The 14,111-nt window shown below is 44.4% G+C and overlaps 1 protein-coding gene across 1 annotated transcript in view; it reads left to right on the top strand.

The window, feature by feature from the left end:
* RNF130 (ring finger protein 130) overlaps positions 1 to 11,869 on the top strand; it is a 54,776-nt gene extending 42,907 nt beyond the window's left edge. The window contains exons 8-9 of the mRNA XM_066614934.1: positions 8,587 to 8,680; positions 11,694 to 11,869. Of these exons, the coding sequence (XP_066471031.1) occupies positions 8,587 to 8,680; positions 11,694 to 11,709 (110 nt within the window). The 3' untranslated portion in view covers positions 11,710 to 11,869. The remainder of the gene's footprint in view (positions 1 to 8,586; positions 8,681 to 11,693) is intronic.
* The last annotated feature ends 2,242 nt before the right edge of the window (positions 11,870 to 14,111 follow it).

Below are 14,111 nucleotides of genomic sequence, written 5' to 3'. Positions count from 1 at the left end.
AGTATGATGTTTGCTTAAGCATTCAACAACCTTGTCTGTAAAGACAGCTGTGCAGTGAACTACTTCCAGATCATTTGTTTGCATTTCAGATAGGGGGCATGCTTTAGGCAAAACATAACATAGCATATTCTCAATACTGTGTAGCACCTTTATTTCATACATGGTAAGAATCTTACTACTGACTCAGACAAACAATTCAAACTCCCAGTTAAAAGGCTAAACTTCATTTGTCTCAGTTGCAGTACCGCCTTCCAGGAAGACTTTGCTATTGTTTTCTGGTATTAAGCATGGTTTGTTTTGACCCATGTTCAGTAGCAGCATGTAATGCCTCTCTTAGTCTTGCACAGCAGATAATACTGCATCTAGAGGAGAAACTGGAGTATGTGGTCTCTGAAAGGAGAGTCAAAGATCCTTGTTACTTTCACTTTGCAAATGTTTGGGACTGTAGATGGTTTGTTAACTGAATGACTTCCACTGCTAGAATGGAGTTGGGTTCAGGGTGCTCCTATTCTGGCAGTGATAAAAGTGTGGAAATACCTGGTCTATACTCTAGTATGTTGCTTGACTAATTTAAGACAAATTGTTAGAATGATGTGACAACTATATTTTATTTAAAATAAAATACGCAGACCTAAATGATCCTTCACAATTCCAGATCTACTAAAAAAAAGCTTCATAGCAATGAGAACTTTATCAGTGTCTAAAGCTTTCTGGAAAAGTAAAGACACACTTGTGACCTTAAGGCCTACAAAATAGGGGCCAGATGGGTGCCTCCTGGGAGGGAGTTGCACAACATTGGTCCTGTTGTGAAAAGGGTCCTTGGTCCTCCTAGTGCAGGGGTCGGCAACCCGCAGCTCTGGAGCCGCATGTGGCTCTTTCAGCTGTCTGCTGTGGCTCCTCTGGGTGAAAGTGGCAAAGGGGGTGACAGGAGGCACCTGTGTTGGTAGGGCAGGCTGCTTCCCTCTGCCCCCTACTGCCCTCCTCTCCCTTCAACCCCACCTGCCCCACATTGGTTTCCCTTTTCAATTTTGCCTGCTTTGCAGGCTTAAGCTCCCTGTTTTTCCCATCCCCAACTCTCCAGCAGGACGCCCTCCTCCTCAGCCATTGCGAGCCCTTGTAGCCCGCCTTCCCTGAGCAGGTCCCCGCTCAGTGCAAGGAGAGGCTTTTCCTCCACAGCAGAGGAAACATCCTGTGTGTCTACTCAGTAGTAAGCCCCATTACAGCGGATGAAGCTTACTCCCAAGAAAGGGTGCCTGGGATGGCAGCCTTGGAGCCTGCTCCTATGCGTGTCTACTCAGTTGTAAACCCCATTACATTGGATGAAGCTTACTCCCAGGAAAGGGTGCCTGGGATGGCAGCCTTGGAGCCTGCTCCTATGTGTGTCTACTCAGTTGTAAGCCCCATTACAGCGGATGAAGCTTACTCCCAGGAAAGGGTGTCAGTTGTAAGCCCCATTACAGCGGATGAGGCTTACTCCCAGGAAAGGGTGCCTGGGATGGCAGCCTTGGAGCCTGCTCCTATGCGTGTCTACTCAGTTGTAAGCCCCATTACAGCAGATGAGGCTTACTCCCAGGAAAGGGTGCCTGGGATGGCAGCCTTGGAGCCTGCTCCTATGCGTGTCTACTCAGTTGTAAGCCCCATTACAGCGGATGAGGCTTACTCCCAGGAAAGGGTGCCTGGGATGGCAGCCTTGGAGCCTGCTCCTATGCGTGTCTACTCAGTTGTAAGCCCCATTACAGCGGATGAGGCTTACTCCCAGGAAAGGGTGTCTGGGATGGCAGCCTTAAAGCCTGCTCCCATGCGTGTCTACTCAGTTGTAAGCCCCATTACAGTGGATGAGGCTTACTCCCAGGAAAGGGTACCTGGGATGGCAGCCTTGGAGCCTGCTCAAGGCCAAGCGCAAGGATGGGTGAGTGGGAGCCTGTGCAGGTCTGTTGGTGAGCAAGCCCCGCTGTAGTCCCTAGGCTACTCCCAGGAAGGTGTGGAGGGCTGTAGCCTCAGCCCCCTCCTGTGCAGGTCTATTCACAAGTAAGCCCCGCTGTAGTCAGTGGGGCTTCCTCCCAGGAAGGTGTGGAGGGCTGCAGCCTCAGCCCCCTCCTATGCAGGTCTACTCACAAGTAGTCAGTGAGGCTTCCTCTCAGGAAAGTGTGGATAGGACTGCAACCTGAGAGCTCCAACCAACTTGTCTGCTCAGAATTCCCATTGTAGTCAATGGGGCTTTCTCCCAGGATAGTGTGGAGAGGGTTGCAGCCTGAGTGAGGGAGTGCAGGCAGGCAGGGCAGAAGCTGGCCTGTGGCTGCCCCCGCCCCCCAGCTCTGGCTTCTTCTCTTCCCCACCTCTGGAGTCTGTGTCCTTTTTTCCTTCCAGCAGGGTGCCTCTGGAAGGTGGGGGGAGTTCTTTAGTATCCATGTAAGATAAGCAGATGTCATAACCGCCATATGTATTGGAATCCTGGAAGATCTGGTGAGGAGGTAGATGTGGTGTCAGCAGTGGCCCCTTTAAGGATAAGGCCTGGGCATCCAGCAGAGTGTGCTGGACAGCTGCAGCCACTTGAAGGCAATAGGGCCCTCAGGGATATAAGAAGCACCTGAGGCAGGAAGGGGGTGTGGGTTGGAGGGAGGTGAGGTGACTGACTGGGCTTATTGACTTTGACTTGGATACTCTGACTTACTTTGGAATCTGACCTTGGACTGTGACTTGGCTTATTGACTTTGGACTGTGACTTGGCTTATTGACTTTGGACTCTGCCCTGGATACTCTGACTGACGTTGTGACTAATGGACTGCTGGAGACACTGGAGTTTGAAGTGTGGCTACTGTGCCCAAGACCTGCTGAGGACCCAGGGTCTGCTGTAGTGGTGGGAGGCTGCTGGCAGGAGAGAGGACCTCTGCAGGTTGAACAGGCGAGCTACCCTGGAGGTGGGGTCCAGCAGGACTGCAGGGCAGAACCAGGGTCATTTGTTGGGGGAAAGAAGGGGAGCTAATTTGCTTAAAGTGGGCATAATTCTCCAGGCACAGAATGGCCTTGGAATGAGGCAAAACACCATAGAGGACCAGGCGTCTGAAAACACAGGACAAGAATGTATGACAAAACTAACTAAAAGCTACAAGAGGGGGCTACATTATAAAAATAGGACCTATAAGAGCATAAAGGTAAAAAAAAACAACTATATATGCAGTGTTACCTTCATTTTAGATGTCAAAAGGGTTTTGTGGCTCCCGAGGTTTTTTTTCCTCCGGAAAATGGGTTCAAATGGCTCTTTGAGTGTTTAAGGTTGCCTACCCCTGTCCTAGTGGATCCATGTCACATTTCAGAAGGTAAAAACACCTGGAACAGGGCCTTGGATACTGAATGGAGCATATGGAAAGACACGTATTTGGCAGAGACAGCCAAATCCTTCAAGCCACGTAGGATTTTAAATGTGCCTTAAATTGAGACTGTAAACAAGTAACAAGTAACCAGTGCAGATCAGTCCTGAGGTAATATGTCCTCAATTAGCAGTCCTGGCTAATTACTGGACAGCAGTATTTAAATAACAATTGAAGTTTCTGAATGCTTTTCAAGGGCAGCCAAGGGCTAAAGAATTTTGAAGCAATCTTGAAGTAACAGGGGTGTGGATAATCGGACTTTTCAAGGAATGGTCAGAATCCTCAATCATCAGTATCTCCAACTTGTCTGAATTAAGTATTGCCAAGCTGTAGTTTGGGTGATTATCAGGCAATTGTGACAAGAAAATAGGCTTTACCCCAACATTTCTCGCAGCCCCGCACTGAGATTGTAAAAGAAAAAGTAGTTATTGGTGGCAATTGTGTTGGATATGATAGATCCTTGGAGTGGTTGACAATAAGAAGTGGAGGTCAAGGAAAGTTGGGGAGCAGTGGGGGTGTACAGGTGCAAGTAACTTCTGTTGGGGACACTTTTGTTAATAGTTAAGCAGTAGAAATTGGGCTTTTGGCCTGGACTGCATATTTTTTGACTTACCAAGCCAAATGCAATCATGTATTGCAGCTTGCTAAGTGCTTGATTGTGTTTTCAAATCCCAGGCATTTATCAGGCTCCTGTTACATATACAACTTATGGAATGCATTCAGCTTGGTGGGTCACAGTCATAAATTAAAAAGTTTTGTATAAATTTTGCTATCATTCTGTTGGTTTCTGAAATGGCTACTTACACTTAAGAACAAAATGTAGCTGTATTGTTCTGTTACATTCTCCTAAAAGCAAAGTTTCTATTGCTGAAATATTTTACAAATGGCAATAGGATTTTTGTTAATGAAACTTATAGTTTGAAAACACAGATGCTTTAAAAATCCTTCCAACAGTCCTGCTCCTGTAGTCCTCCAGTGCAGGGGTTCCCAATCTGCATTGTGAGGAGACCAGCCTCACAGGCAGCGAGACCACAGCATGAGCCTTAAAATAGCAACTGGAGGATGCAACATTTGGAGATTTGCTGGAGTGCTATAAACTTGGATTGACCCTTGGGACGAAAGGATTGCTGGTGACCTTGAAAGGATTGGTGGTGTTTATATTTGGAATTGTCCTTTCAAAGGGTGGGCAAAACCCTTCTCTTATCCCTGTTCTCAACAAGATCAGAATCTAGTGCCTCCCTGAAAAGTTCATTCCCCTCAAAGAGGAGTGTGACCATTCTGGCCTGGGAGCTTGCATCAACATTCCAATGCTGGAGTCAGAAGTTTCTCCTAGCTACTGCCATGGAACTTGCTGTAAATTGAAAGAATCAAGAGAGGCATCTGCAGAAAAGGTTGTTGGCAGAGCAGTTTGCTTCAGCTCTTCTGCCCAAAAATAGGTAACTCTAGACATCAGGGAGTTAGTGGCAGCTACCCTGAGAGCTTAAAAAGAGGTTTCAAGGCTCTCTTGAGGGCCAGCTCTAACCCTTTTATTACAAGGGTCCCTCAGTCCCCCTTTGCCCTCTGATAGTATCACAGCATGCGAAGACAAGGCAGCAATGGGAGCATTAACTGGGAGGACCTTCAGGGTTTGCAGAGTATTCTGAGGCAGAGAATAAAACTTAGTGAGCAATTTAGAGGAATGCTTCTTCTGAGATGGTGTCACCCACTCTGCTTAACAAACCTCTAACTGCAGCTGCAGTTTCTCCCCCCCCCCCCCCGATATTGAGTGCCAGGAAGATGACAAGGTTGTGTGGCTATCGGTAAGTGCTACTGCCAGCTGGTAGTAGGGGAAGACAGGGAGGGAGCAGAACTGGGTAGGGGGAGGGGGCCAGAGAAAGGATCAGGCCGAGGCGTGGGGTGGAGATGGAGGCATAGACTGCTGCCGTATCCTGTGCCATATCCCAGCTCAACAGCTGGGGCAGCTCCAAGGAGATTCATTGGGCCTGTCTCAGTTCTACACAGGAATATTCCAGCAGCTGCCCCGGCCCCATAGGATGCACTGACAACCATTTCAGTTCCACAGCACCTCTGGGTACCAATTGGGCTATAAGTTAGGAAGTGCTGCTCTACCATCTTGAGAATGAGCAATGATAATAGGTCCACTATCTTGTCATTTTTGTTGACAATTGCTCACATGCCCAGAGCATGTTCAGGGAGTGGGTTGGCAGCTCTTAGTTTTTTTAATAGGACATGCAAGCCATCTTTTAGGGCCCAATCCTGTGGTGCCCAGTACAAGCAGTATGCACATACCACTGGCGCTGGGTGTCATGAAAGTGCCGTAAAACACTTTTCCTCCAGCGGTATGCATGTACTGCCAGCATTGAGGCAGTGCCAGTCGACACTGGGCCTCATCACCAGGAGGACCCAAAGCTGGAGTGGCCAGAGGGTAGGTATGGCTGCCAGTTGGTGGCGAGACTTTTTGGGGTGTGGGGAGGGGGCGGAACTGGGTAGAGGGAAGGGAGGATCAGGGGCGGAGACGGTGACAGACTGCTGCCAAATCCTATGATTCTTCCCTGGCTGAGAAGTCCTACACAGACTTCTTTGGTTCTGTGCCCACTCAATAGTGGGCACAGTTCTGAGGAGATTGATCTGAGCCGCAGCACCGTTACCTGGGGTAAGGGAACAAACACTACCTTCTCCTGAGGAGTCTCTGGCAGCTGCTCCAGCCCCATTGGATACAGCAGTGGCCATTTTGTTGCTGCCATTCTTCTGGACACAGGGGCAGCAGAGGCTTGGGCTGCCCATGTCCTTAACCAGTCAGCTGGTCTTGAATGCAAGTTAAATGTCAGCCAGTTGACTCCAAGAGAAAACTTGTCTCAGTCCAACCTGATGTGATGTAATAAGTAAATTAAGTAGATAGTGTTGGATCTAGAGCAGAGGTTCTCAAACTGGTGGGTTTGAGACCCATCAGCCTGGGAAGCCCTGATTCTGACAGGGAAGGGGGGAAGGCAGCAAAGCAATTCCCAGGATCATGCTGTTGCCAGGGACAAGGAAGGAGTTTCTACACTTACCTGCAGCCAGTTTCAACTTCCTGGGAGGTCTGGGGAGCCTGGGGACCCCTCAACAGAGCTCCTTAAGCCTCCGAACTTCTAAAAAGAAAAATTTAACACCCAATTTCACAATGAAAACAGGAAGTGGGCTTACTTTTTTCATAAATTTGGAGGATTGGGGAGCCCTGCAGAAGGGTCCTCAAGCTCCCTGGACCCCCCAGGATGTTGGGGCTGGCTGCAGGTAAGTGTCAGTACCTCTTCCTTGACCCTGGCAACAGCATGATCCTGGGGATTGTATTACTGCCTTTTCCCTTCCCCCACAAAGACTTACCAAAGACTTACCCCCACAAAGATTTACCCCACAAAGACTTACCTTGGTTCTCAAACTCCCTAAGCGTTTGAGAATCACTGATCTAGAGCAGGGGTCTCCAAACTTTTTGGCCAGAGGGCCGCATCAAATATCTGGCACTGATATCTGGCACTGACAAATATCTGGTCGGAAAAAAAATTTAAATATAAAATGTATATAAATAAATTGGAGATGGAACTTAGATGAGTGAATAAATGAATGAATGGGCTTATTCATTCAACCTCTCCTGCCCTTCAGACCATACGCAACCCTCCAGACGCAACCAGAGCACAAGTGGGCCAGAAGCTTTCAGGAGATAAGAGGCTGGCCACGGGTTGGATAGAGGCTTGCCATGGGCCACATATGCTCCCCGGGCCAGGGTTTGGAGACCCCTGATCTAGAGCATTGGTCTCCAAACCCCGACCTGGGGGCCAGATGCGGCCTGCCTCAATCCGGCCCGCAGCCAGCCTCTTGTTCAAATTGTTCTAAGAGCCAGAGAGTTTGAATGAATGAGTCCATTCATTCATTTATTCACTCATCTAAGTTCCATCTCTAATTTATTTGTATAAATTTTATATTTAAATTTTTTTCCAGCTCTCAACACAGTGCCAGATATTTGATGCAGCCCTCTGACCAAAATGTTTGCAGACCCCTGATCTAGAGCAGGGGTCTCCAGACCCCAGCCCAGGGGCCAGATGCGGCCCGCAGCAAGCCTCTTTCCGGCCCGCAGCCAACCTCTTGTCCCCTGAATGCCTCTGGCCTACTCAACTGAACATGACCAGAACTGTGCTCTGATTGTTTCTGGAGGGTATTCTGAAGGCCAGAGAGGTTGAATGAATGACCCCATTCATTCATTCACTCACTCATCTAAGTTCCATCTCTTATTTATTTAAATTTTATATTTAAACTTTTTTTCCAGCCCTCAACACCATGCCAGATATTTGATGTGGCCCTCTGGCCAAAAAATTTGGAGACCCCTGATCTAGAGCATACGGCATCAAACATGGGGCCCACAGGCCAGTTATAGTCCACAGAAGCTCTTTATCTGGCTCATGTGATGATAGGGCTCTCCCAGCACTGTTCTTTCAGCAGCGCCTTTTTAGCTGCTCAGAAATGGAGAACATAAATGAGAAATGCATAGAACTTTTCAAGAATTGCCATGTGAATGTGTTTGAAGATTTGTTGTGTTCGGTATACGTTTCACACATTTCTATGATATAGAAGTTAAAACCTAGTAAGTTAGTTAAACTTCTAAATTGTGTGCAAATCATGTTTGTTCTTATAAATTAGCATATTTTACTTTTATGTTTAATTTTGACTTAATGCACAAAATAAGGTATAATTTAATACTGACAACACACTGAATTCTTCCTTAAGTTTAAAAGAATTAGAGGATTTTCTTTGTTGATAAAGCAGGCAAACAAGCAGTGAAACAAATTCAGTATGTGTTTGGGTGTGTACATTGTCATGACCCCTTTAAATGCTGTGTAGGGCATTGTTTGGAGATAATCAGTCATGACATTCTTTAAAGGTAAAAATTTTGCTTCCTTGTTTTGCTTTTTATATGAATAAATCATTTATCACTAACTTGGGCCTCTGCTTGTAAATATTTGTTGTATTGTGCCTCTTTTTTCCCCTTTTCCCCATAACTTCTTTGCTGACCTTCTTCATTTAGTACCTTCTGTGGCTTAACCTTCTGCTTCCTTCTGGTGCTTCCTGTTGCTCCTCAAAGCTAGAATTGTTGTCTTCTGCTTCTGGTCTTTGAAGGCAAAGTTGCGGTCGGTCGATTTGACTTGAGCCTTCTTCCTCAAGTGACTTCCTCCCTTTCCTTTGTCAACAGAAGAATGGTTTATTATTGCCAGCTTTGGCCTCCTGAGTGCCCTTACACTCTGCTACATGATCATCAAAGCCACAGCAAGCTTAAATGCTAATGAGTAAGTAAAGATAAGAATGTATCTGTGTGTGTGTGTGTGTGTGTGTGAGAGAGAGAGAGAGAGAGAGAGAATGCATCTCAGCTACATGACATGAATAGAAGAATTGGAAAAAAATATTTGCAAAATATACAAATGGGTGGTCCATCCATGAGAGTGAATGAAGCAGCTGCTTGAGTGGTGGGATGGGGAAGTGGCAAACTGGGGGGGGGACCCTGCACCTGCCCCCTCCTCTGACCTTCTACCTGTCTCATTTCTTCACCCAGCACTGTTCCACCCTCTTCTTATGAGGTCTTGTTGGAGAGCTGATGAGAGGAGGAGGAGGAGGATGGCTTTCTTCCTCCTCCTCTCAGTACTGCCAAAGTTCATGATGGTGGAGCTAGAGGGGGAACACCACTGTGAACCTGTTCCAATCATGATCAGAAGAAGGCTTCCACTGTTCCCTTCTCCATTGCTGCTTCTAAATTAGCCAGGTGATGAGAATGCTGGAAGTGAAACTTCTGTGCTCCAAGCATCCTCTCCACCTGGCTAGTTTAGAAGAAGTGTAGGAGAAGGCAGCGATGGTGCACTCATTGGCATGTATGCATGTGTGTGCACTTGATAGATGGAAGAATTCAGGTGCCAACTTGTCTTGGGCCAGACCTGTACATAGTGTTCTTAGTATTCTTTCATTCTTGTATTTTTTTAATAGCAGTTGGCTAGAAGGTCTAAGGACGGACTCTTCAAAGTGGAGGAAGATTCTGAACATAATTCTTGAAATACTTGAACTAACTTTGTCTTCTTACCTACTTGTGGTTTTTACCTTTCTAAAAAAATCTGTATTGTAGCTGAACTTGTATCTCCAGTGCAAGTGCCTAGACACAAGTTCCTGTTCAGATTATTAGGAAAAGAACAAGGAACATTATTTATCCCATATCAGTAGAAGCAATTTATCTGAAAATAAGATTCAGTAAGAGGAGAAAAACATTAGTGATACAACAGAAAAGTCATGGAAAATGCAAGGAAGCAGTAAGAACACTTTGCAAGATAAAACTGCAAAATATATGTATACCATACATAATGAGGTGTGGGAGCAAGTCTTCGGGACATTTTAATGTGAACTGGGACTTGGGCACAAACATTTGTATAGGAATTGGTCCTGCTCCTGTGATCAGCTGCTGCACATGGAGTGGACAAATTATGTGACAATCTTATTTGCTTACGAATGTGTGTAGAACTTGGTTCCACTATACATGATGTAATGCATGAGCATTGTCAGCATTCTCTGGCTATGGAAAAGTGACTGTACAGTCCAGGCACTGAAAGAGGGTTTTTTATTAGGTAATAATAGAAATTAGTCTGGTAATTTCTGGTTACCTTTATCTGTTAAAACTTCTTCAAGTAAGAGTCACCGTGGATTTCCTGGTCCAACTATTAATTTGGTTCTTTAACTTAAATTCTAAGCAACTAATAATTTATTCTACAGTACGCAGTGCAGTACTTTTTCAAACTTCTTGGTATTGTATCTAACAAAATACAAGGGACCTGCAACAAAATGTTGCAGCATCTAATTATCCCCTAAAATGAGTGGTTTATTAACTCTTATTAATTGGGCGTATTTCCCTCTCAGTGTTTCTCTCCAGACTTTCCTGTAGGTTTCAATCTTCTCAGTGTAATCTTGCCCTAGATCAATGGTTCCCAAACTGGTAGGTCATGACCCACCAGGGGAACTGGAAGCAGGGCATTTCCCCTTAAGGGGAGTGGTCCTGCTCTGATGGCAGTGCTGCAGAGATTTCATAACTTGGGGGCAAAGCTGGCCTCCTGCAGGGTCCTGGAGGCTTACAGCCCCCTCCAATGTCCCCTGAGGCTTTTGTAAACAGTCCTTATCTCTGATCAGCAGCTATTTCTGGTTTTCCTGTGAATATGTAGCTAATCATAGCAATGTGTAGCTGATCAGAGATAGTCTATTTACAGAAGCCTTGGAGGACATTGGAGGCAGCTGCAAGAGATAGTACCCAGAGGGTCAGCTCTGATGCAGTGACAGCGCTGCAGAGATCGCAGTGCTGCCACTGCCAAGGTGCTTAATTCTTATCTTGGGGGCAGAGCTGGGGGCTATCGGAGGGGGCTACTAATGAGATAGTACCTGAAGGTAGCCTCAGTTAAATGTTACAAAATAGAGAGAAACATTAGACTGAAATAGTCATAGAATGTTAGAATTGGAAGGAACCATAGAGGTATTCCAGTTCAATGTTCTGTTCAGTGCAGGCAACAACTGTAGCACCCCTGACAAGTGGCCATCCAGCTTCTGCTTGAAAACCTCCAATGAGGGACAGCCTACTCCTTTAGGAGGCATACTGTTCCCACACCAGTTCATACAGTTCTCATGTCTAGCCTATATCTTCTTCCTTGTAGTTTCCATGCAATGTTTTTTGTCTTGTACTGAAGAATCATGGGGAGCAAGTCATCTTCTGATGGCCCTTTAGAAACCTGAAGACAGCTTTTGTATCTCCTTTTTAGTCTTCTCTCTTCCAGGCTAGTTGGGTTTGACTTAGAATGGAACTATTAGTTCTCATGATCTGTTATGCCTGTGCTAATGTAGGCCTGGTATGCATTAGCTGTTTTTGCAAGTGCATCATACTGCTGCTTCATGTTCAGGTTGTGGTCCATGAGGACAGCTGGATTCTCTTTCCACATGCTTCTGCCAAGCCTGGTCTCCTCCATTTTGTATTTGGGCCTCTATGTTCTTTTTATATGTTTGTGCAGGATCTAACATTTGTCTCCATTGAGGGTAATGGGTCAGTGATTAATTCTAGCTATCATTTTCTGATCCTGCTCTTTGTTAACTCTTAATGGATTTCCCATTGTAGAGGTGCAAATGTTATACTTTCCCTCCCATTGATTTAAAACAGTTGCATGTAACAAATTGTATTTTCTCAGTAGTTGGTTCAAAAAATCTATTTTGGTAATTTTTAACATTGTGAGTTAAATATTGGCAGTAAAATATTATTACTGATATTCTGTTTTTATTTCCCCACAGAGCTGAATGGTATTGAAGAAACACTTTGACCAAGTTTTTGCCTTGGAGAGAAAGCAGCCTATTTCTATGCATATCTTATTATGTTACACATATGTTTAGTACATTCTATTTTCATAATTTGCTGATGCCAAAGATTTGTATTAAAAAAGGAATCAATAAAACTTCAATTATAAAAACTTAATCTGAGATTGATTATTTTGTGACTACTCTGACAGTGAAAGGTTGTAATTGCTCTAATTCAGTGGTTCTGTTAATGGGTATACATGGATCTGAACTTGATCTTCCATCACGGATTGACACAAAACTAACCTGGAAACTAAAATGGCACATACTGGCTGGAAACCAGTGGGGTGCTAGAACAAGTGTAGATAGCTCTGCTTGTGAAAGGTGGAGGAATGTTGCATCCTGGTTTCAATGTATTTTTCCTTTGTCCCCCTCAGAAGCCTTTTTATCATATCCCATGCTCTTGGGAGGGTACCTCTGAAGTGGCTGTTCAGGTGACAGCGAGAACTTAACAAGGAGCGGACAGCTGAGGAAGCAGGCAGGAAGTATGTTAGACTCCCCTTCCTATTGGCATTCTCATTCTCACCACCTCTAGCATTCTAGTGGCTACGTTTTAGTATTCTTGCTCCCTTTTCCAAAATCTTCCCTCTACTGTCCACTTCCTGTTAGTGGTGTGCTCAGAACTAATCTCTCTTTGTTTGAAACCTCTCCAAGTAGCACCCCAGAATGCCACTGTTATTATAGGGTTTGCTACTATCCACAGTAGGGATCTATCTTCAGTAGGATGCAGGGTGGGACAAGACTGTAACTCCAAATATTCTCTGAGGGGCTCATGTTGAAATAGTCCCAACAGTCAGTGAGATGTGTGAAAATTTGAGAAATTTGCATAGGATTGTTGTCCAACCAAACTCCAATTTTAAATCTGGACAGTGAACATAAGAACAGGAGTCTGTTGTGACCCTGCCTGCTTATTCAATTACCATTCAATTTTCTGTAGCAGGTTCTTTGCTTATTTGCATTTCCAGGCTATTGAACAAAGGCACATGCTTGCTTATTCTCCTATTCAACTTAATTTTTAAAAAATGCACATTGGCTTTTTTAGGGACTGTATAGCTGTTGAACTCTGGTTTCTAGCCAAAAGCTAATGTCAGATTTAATGAGATGGCCTATTGAATCAAGCTGACAAAACAGCATAAGCTGGCCAAAATCAGAGCCTTTTGTGTGTATATTCAGTCTGAGTTAACCTGCTTTTGAATTTAGTACTGTATTTAATTAAAATATGCCAGTTTGTATTTCCAACAATCAAAACAAAACCAATTTTCTTATAAATAGGATTTACTTTTTAAGAAATATTGGTGATGGGGACTTAGGCACTGCAGGAAGGCAGCAAAAATCTATATTAAAATAGTTGGTCAATTTGTAGTGGTCAAGAAACCTTCAGCTGATAAGGCAGCTTTTGTAATTAAAATGGCAGTGTGTTAAAATTTCCATAATGCAATTGATATTTTAAAATGTCCTTGTAAAATGTTGAAGGAAATGTCGCAAATAGGACAGCTTTAGAAAGCTTAAAAAGCTCAAAATAGGGGAAAGTGGAGGTAGGGAGAGAATGCTGCGATTTTCAGGTTTGGGCCTTTTATTGTATAGTGCACTTTTGAAACCGATCAGTACCCTTCTCTACATTATCATAACAATCCTTACAAACTTAATAAGGTAGACCAGTATTGTTTATCTCTATAGTATAGATCAGCCATTTTCAACCACTCTGCCATGGCACACTGGTGTGCCGCAAGTGGTTCTCAGGTGTGCCACAGGAATTTGGCGGAAGGTCATTTATTAATAGGGCCAATGGGAGATGTGAGCCCCCACTGGCAGCATGGTGTGCCTTGTCAATTGTCAAAAACCTGGTGGTGTGCCTTGACCATTTTAGTGCCTTGTCAGTATGCCGTGAGATGAAAAAGGTTGAAAATCACTGGTATAGATATTTAAGGCTATAAATTCATAGCAAAATTGATATCTAACTGAGAAGCTTGTTTTTAACTATTATGTCATCATCCTGTATGAAGAACATTGACATATAAGAGCATCTTTGTATGTTAAAACTTGTGGGGGAACAAGTTTTAAAGAGATGTTATTTTCTTGATTTACATCATTTTGTAACATCTAAAAGAGAGCTCATGCACTTCCATTCCAACTAGAAAGTTGTTCTAAATTATTATCTAAGACAAGAGTACTTTTTTCCACTCTGAGTATAGCATCTGGAAATTCCACCTGGCAGTGCTCACTTTAATTAATACAGCATGTAATCTATATTATGGAAATGGTACAAGACAGGTCTTTCGAGCTTACCTTATTATAGAGAGACAACCTCCAATAATTTCTCTCCGTGTCCACAAGAATTTTTCTTTCTGAAACACA

The sequence above is a fragment of the Tiliqua scincoides genome, chromosome 2 (genome assembly GCF_035046505.1).
Source record: "Tiliqua scincoides isolate rTilSci1 chromosome 2, rTilSci1.hap2, whole genome shotgun sequence".
NCBI lineage: Eukaryota > Metazoa > Chordata > Lepidosauria > Squamata > Scincidae > Tiliqua > Tiliqua scincoides.
This window is presented reverse-complemented; position numbering and strand designations above follow the sequence as displayed.